This window comes from Sapajus apella, unplaced genomic scaffold, assembly GCF_009761245.1.
Source record: "Sapajus apella isolate SASKATOON/1434 unplaced genomic scaffold, GSC_monkey_1.0 scaffold81, whole genome shotgun sequence".
Lineage (NCBI taxonomy): Eukaryota > Metazoa > Chordata > Mammalia > Primates > Cebidae > Sapajus > Sapajus apella.
In genome coordinates, this window is record NW_022437021.1 from 4,939,605 (window position 1) to 4,945,708 (window position 6,104).

At 48.8% G+C, this 6,104-nt stretch overlaps 1 protein-coding gene across 1 annotated transcript in view; it reads left to right on the forward strand.

Moving 5' to 3' along the window:
• The first annotated feature begins 1,722 nt into the window (after positions 1-1,722).
• The window catches only part of LOC116533336 (lanosterol 14-alpha demethylase), a 23,814-nt gene continuing 19,432 nt past the window's right edge, over positions 1,723-6,104 (forward strand). The window contains exons 1-2 of the mRNA XM_032253075.1: positions 1,723-2,077; positions 5,322-5,420. Coding sequence (XP_032108966.1) covers positions 1,904-2,077; positions 5,322-5,420 — 273 coding nt within the window. The 5' untranslated portion in view covers positions 1,723-1,903. The remainder of the gene's footprint in view (positions 2,078-5,321; positions 5,421-6,104) is intronic.

Sequence of the window (6,104 nt, forward strand, 5' to 3'; positions counted from 1 at the left end):
TGGGATTAAAGGCATGAGCCACCACGCCAGGCTAATTTTGTAGTTTTAGTAGAGACAGGGTTTCTCCATGTTGGTCAGACTGATCTCAAACTCCCGACCTCAGGTGATCTGCCCATCTCAGCCTCCCACAGTGCTGGGATTACAGGTGTGAGGCACCGCGCAGGTTAGACATGCTTTAAAGTAAGAAGACCAGGCCGGGCGCGGTGGCTCAAGCCTGTAATCCCAGCACTGTGGGAAGCCGAGGCGGGTGGATCACCAGGTCAAGAGATCGAGACCATCCTGGTCAACATGGTGAAACCCCGTCTCTACTAAAAATACAAAACATTAGCTGGGCATGGTGGTGCGTGCCTGTAATCCCAGCTACTCAGGAGGCTGAGGCAGGAGAATTGCCTGAACCCAGGAGGCGGAGGTTGCGGTGAGCCGAGATCGCGCCATTGCCCTCCAGCCTGGGTAACATGAGTGAAACCCCGTCTCAAAAAAAAAAAAAAAGAAGAAGACCAGATAGGATATCATAGAAGCAATCCAGACAAGCGATGATGGGGCCTTGCCTAAGGCAGTGGCAATAGGAAGAGTGAAACTTTTAAGGTGGTGGAATTATCGGATCTGATGACTGATTAGATGTGAAGCATGGAGAAGAAGGGCTACAGTGTGCACAGTGATGCCTTTTCTTCATAGGCATTATAGGAGGGGCAGGTAGATAGGAGGAGACAACGGGTTTAGTTTTGGATTTACTGACTCTGGGATGAATGTCAGATCTCTAGGTGGAGGCGTCCCGCAGGCAACTGAATATTCCTACTCATCCAGCCAGGGCCTTGCAGTTTTGTCTCATTCGCTACTCTTATTTCCTAGCTTAGCACAAAATCTAGTTCTTAACACTGAATAAATAAATGAATCTGGTGAGGTGCTCCTGTGAGTGATCTGGAAGGAGTTAAATTTGGTAGTTATGGGAGACGCTTATGTGAAGCCATATGAGTGCAGGCTGATTGTGGCGGCAAGACCCAACTCTGCTTTTAGAATCCTTCCGGCCGCTAAACCTTCAGAGTAAGCGGCGTCCTTGGGGAATGGTGCCTCAAATGGCTCGCGACGTCCTATAACATCTACATTTATTTTGGAAAATTTGTTTTCGTAAAACCCAGCATGCCTATTCACCAACATTTGTTAACTTTATGGCGGCATATTAATACCTGTCAGGTTGATTTTAATTGGGGTGGGACGGCGCTGACCTCACCATCCCACCCTTCGGTATGTGGCCGGCGTCTTCACGACCTCGCTTTTCACAACCCCGGACCCCGAGGGCTTATCTGCGGCTGTCGGAGTCCACAGGACGTAGCCCCAGAGCAGGGTGAGGTGCCACTGTTCCCCGCGGCCAGACAGGGGGCGGTGCTCACGTCCCCAGCCCCGCTGACGCGATATAGGCCGAGATCACCTCAGAGGCTCGCGGCGCAATCACAGAGCGCGCCGCCGCCTGTCGAGCTCGCCCTGAGATCCCTCCGCCCAGCGCCTCCAGCACCGTGTCCTAGCGCCTCACACCCTGGGAAACAGAACCGGGTTGCCTGCGATTCTCAGGGACTGATCGCCTCTTCAGCTACGTTCTCCTCTGGCCCTGTACCACTGTGCCACAGGCACAGCCCGCTTCCTCAGGTCCCCTTTCCCGCGCAAGAACACTGCCGAATCACAAGCTTTTTTAGGGGCGTGGCCAGCGGCAGACTCCGCCCTGTTCTGTGACGCACAGAGTGGCGCGCGTGGGACCCGAGGGCTGGGGCTGGGTTTAGTAGGAGACCTGGGGGCCGGGGCCGCCCGTAGACGCCCATCTGCCAGCTTCTCTTGCTCCGTCGATTAGGAGGAGCGGTGGCGACCTCGGCCTCCAGTGTCTCCGGCGAAGTGAAGTGACGTGGCGGCCAGGATGATGTTGCTGGGCTTGCTGCAGGCGAGCGGGTCAGTGCTGGGTCAGGCGATGGAGAAGGTGACAGGCGGCAACCTCCTGTCCATGCTGCTGATCGCCTGCGCCTTCACCCTCAGCCTGGTCTACCTGTTCCGTGTCGCCGCCGGCCACCTGGTCCAACTGCCAGTAGGGGCGGTACGTACATTCTTTCCGGCCCGAGTGGGGTGAGCGCCGCCGCTAAGGCGGCCGAAGGGCTGGCGTGGGAGGCTCCGTGGCCCCGACCTGCTCTGTGTCCTGGACCAGCTCTGTGTCCTAGCTGGCTGGGCTGGGGGGGACCGCAGCCATGCTTGGCGTAGCCGTGGCGGCAGGAGCGCTCGGGGCTAGAGTAGTGGCTGCGGCGGCCGCACTGCTGGTGGCGCTGGCGGTAGCGCCTGCCGTTGCCTTGTTGGCCTCCCGGCTGTGTATCTGAACCTGGTCGGGGTCGTGGTTGCGGCGTTTGTGGTCGTACTGATGACTCTACTGACCGCGGCAGTGGTGCCGCTAGTGGCAGTGGCCGGACTGGCGGCTGTGGCTTTGAACAACCCGGTGGTCGTTGGGGCCCTTGGTTGGGGTCCTGTTGGCGATGCTTTTTGGCAGCTGGGCCGTCATCCTGGAGGCTGCCCTGTGTAGTTCAAGGTTTTATGGGCTGTAACAGTGCCCCTAATGGCAGCTTATATCCACATTAAGGAGGATGTGTAGAGTGTGGTAGTGGGAGTGACTAGAGTGTGGTAAGGACCTGCCTCGGATGGTAATAAAATAACAGTTTCTTGGCCGGGTGCCGTGGCTCATGCCTGTAATCCCAGCACTTTGGGAGGCCGAGGCGGGCGGATCACCTGAGGTCAGGAGTTCCAGACCAGCCTGGCCAAAGTAGTGAAACCCCATCTCTACTAAAATACAAAAAACAAACAAACAAAACAACAACAACAACAAAAAAACATTAGCTGGGTGTGGTGGCGCACGCCTGTAGTCCCAGCTACTCGGGAAGCTGAGGCAGGAGAATTGCTTGAACCTAGAAGGCGGAGGTTGCAGTGAGCCGAGATCATGCCACTGCACTCTATTCTGGACAACAAAGACTCCTTCTCAAAAAAACAAAGCAAACCAAAACAGTTTCTCTAATTTAACAGCTTTATTAACCTAACTTTCAACCTCCCAAATGTTATTTGATGGAGGTACCTTTTCCAATCAGCAATAAGTAGCTTTTTAAAACTACCCTTTTTTTTTTTTTTTTTTGAGATAGAGTCTCTCACTCTGTCGCCAGGCACCAGGCTGGAGTGCAGTGGCGCAATCCCGGCTTACTGCAATCTCTGCCTCCTGGATTCAAACAATTCTCCTGCCTCAGCCTTCCGAGTAGCTGGGACTACAGGCGCGCGCCACCACGCCCAGCTAATTTTTATATTTTTTAGTAGAGACGGGGTTTCACCGTGTTGGCCAGGGTGGTCTCGACCTCTTGACCTCATGATCCGCCGGCCTCAGCCTCCCAAAGTACTGGGATTACAGACGTGAGCCACTGCGCCCGGCCCAAACTACCCTTTTACTGACAATGCAGTGTACTAACTTTTGACCAAGCATCTTTTAAAATAATTTTTGTTTGAACCATACCAGGCATAAGGCAGAGTTATAATTATTTTTCCTATATATGGGATTTTTAGGAAGTGGTATTTGTCTCTGGAAAGACAAAGTTACCTTTAGTGTTTAAAGGTAGTTCTATTAGCTGATGAGTACTGTGAGGTTGTGGTGCTCCTTTCTATTTGAGACCACCAGAGATCTGAGGAATATTACCCTTTTTTGTTATTGTAAATTTGATTTCCAGGATACTTAATGTTGTAATTTGCAGGTCTCATTTTGTGGCATCTAAGGTATCTTTTATGATGAATGCTAGAGTTCTTTTTTTTTTTTTGAGACGGAGTTTCACTCTTACTACCCAGGCTGGAGTGCAATGGCGCGATCTCGGCTCACCGAAACCTCCTCCTCCTGGGTTCAGGCAATTCTCCTGCCTCAGCTTCCCGAGTAGCTGGGATTACAGGCACACGCCACCACGCCCAGCTAATTTTTGTATTTTTAGTAGAGACGGGGTTTCACCGTGTTGACCAGGATGGTCTCGATCTCTTGACCTCGTGATCCACCCGCCTCGGCCTCCCAAAGTGCTGGGATTACAGGCGTGAGCCACCGCGCCCAGCCTTAGAGTTCTTGCTAGAGCTGATCTACTCTCTAAAATCAGTGGGTTAGTTCACTTGCAGTGAGAGAAGCATGAAATGGATTGTTTACTGAGAAATTAATGTAGCTTTTAAACATTTTCCTTCTTTCTATACCTCAAGTTACTATTTGTCTTTTTCTATAACTTCTTTTTTTTTTTGGTTTTGTTTTGTTTTTTGAGACGGAGTTTCGCTCTTGTTACCCAGGCTGGAGTGCAATGGCGCGATCTCGGCTCACCGCAACCTCCGCCTCCTGGGTTCAGGCAATTCTCCTGCCTCAGCCTCCTGAGTAGCTGGGATTACAGGCACGCGCCACCATGCCCAGCTAATTTTTTGTAGTTTTAGTAGAGACGGGGTTTCACCGTGTTGACCAGGATGGTCTCGATCTCCTGACCTCGTGATCCACCCGCCTCGGCCTCCCAAAGTGCTGGGATTACAGGCTTGAGCCACCGCACCCGGCCTTATAACTTCTTTAAGCAAGACTGCGGGACTAAAATTGTGAGGATAAGTAGAAGTAAGTGGTGAAGAAACAATACAATGGGCTCTCTGGTGACCCAAATTCCACATTTGGGAATTCAATTAAGGGTAGATCTAAAATATTTGGAAAAAACCCCAATACAAAATAACAATAAAAAATAGTACAAATAAAAACACAGTTTAACAACTATTTACATAGCCTTTACATTGTATTGGGTATTGTAAGTAATCTAGAAATGGTTTAAGGTATATGAGAGGATGTGCATAGGTTATACGCAAATACCTTGCCATTTTATATAAGGGACTTGAGCATCGCTGGATTTGTATCTGTGAGGGGGTCCTGCAACCCCACAAATGCCAACGGACAAGTGTAGTTTGACCTTTTTGGTTTTTTGCTACTAACAGTTAGAAAAGTTGCCTGGAGACACCAATAATAATTGGACATATTCTGGACAGTATCCATCATTTAAAGTTACAGTGCCTTTGTGTCTATCTAGTCATTTATCTTTTACCGTGTTTTGAGTTTCTGTTCTTTTTACAAATAGCTACTGTCTTAAGGTATTTGCAATTTAGCTGTTCTCAAGTTACTTCCGATGTGTCTTTTTTTTTTTTTTGTGACTTTTTTTTAAGTCTTAAATGCTATTTTGTTTAATTGTTTGGTCATGAAATAAAACTGGGTTTCTCTCTTGAAATGAAATGAGAACTAAATTTATTATTTTTTTCTCTTGTAGAAAAGTCCTCCGTACATTTTCTCCCCGATTCCATTCCTTGGGCATGCCATAGCATTTGGGAAAAGTCCAATTGAATTTCTAGAAAATGCATATGAGAAGGTAAGTCTTCCAAATAATTAGAGGAAAATAAACTAGTTTAGAGAAGTGCTTTTTAAACGTTTTTTTAAAAAGTGCCAGAACATTTAAAAACATTGTAATTTTTTTTTTTTTTTTTTTTCACTCATGTTGGGATGGAGTTTCACTCATGTTACCCAGGCTGGAGTGCAATGGCGTGATCTCGGCTCATGGCAACCTCCGCCTCCTGGGTTCAGGCAATTCTCCTGCCTCAGACTCCTGAGTAGCTGGGATTACAGGCACGCACCACCATGCCCAGCTAATGTTTTGTATTTTTAGTAGAGACGGGGTTTCACCATGTTGACCAGGATGGTCTCGATCTCTTGACCTGGTGATCCACCCGCCTCAGCCTCCCACAGTGCTGGGATCATAGGCTTGAGCCACCGCGCCCGACCCAACATTGTAATCTTATACATATCCTCAGTATAGGAAACAAAATGGAAACTGCTCTGGTTTAAGAGATGGTGTCTTACAGATACCTATCCTTTTAACTTCTCTCGTGTCCTGGGGTCATCTTCGAGACACCATTGAGGAAACCTATGGTTCTGGCAACTATGGTTCAAAAAACCACTGTTCTGAGATTTCTATTCACTGGTTGTCACTAAAATTGATATTAATTAATATTAATTAAAACCAACCCTGATTTTTCTTTTTTTTTTTTTTTTTTTT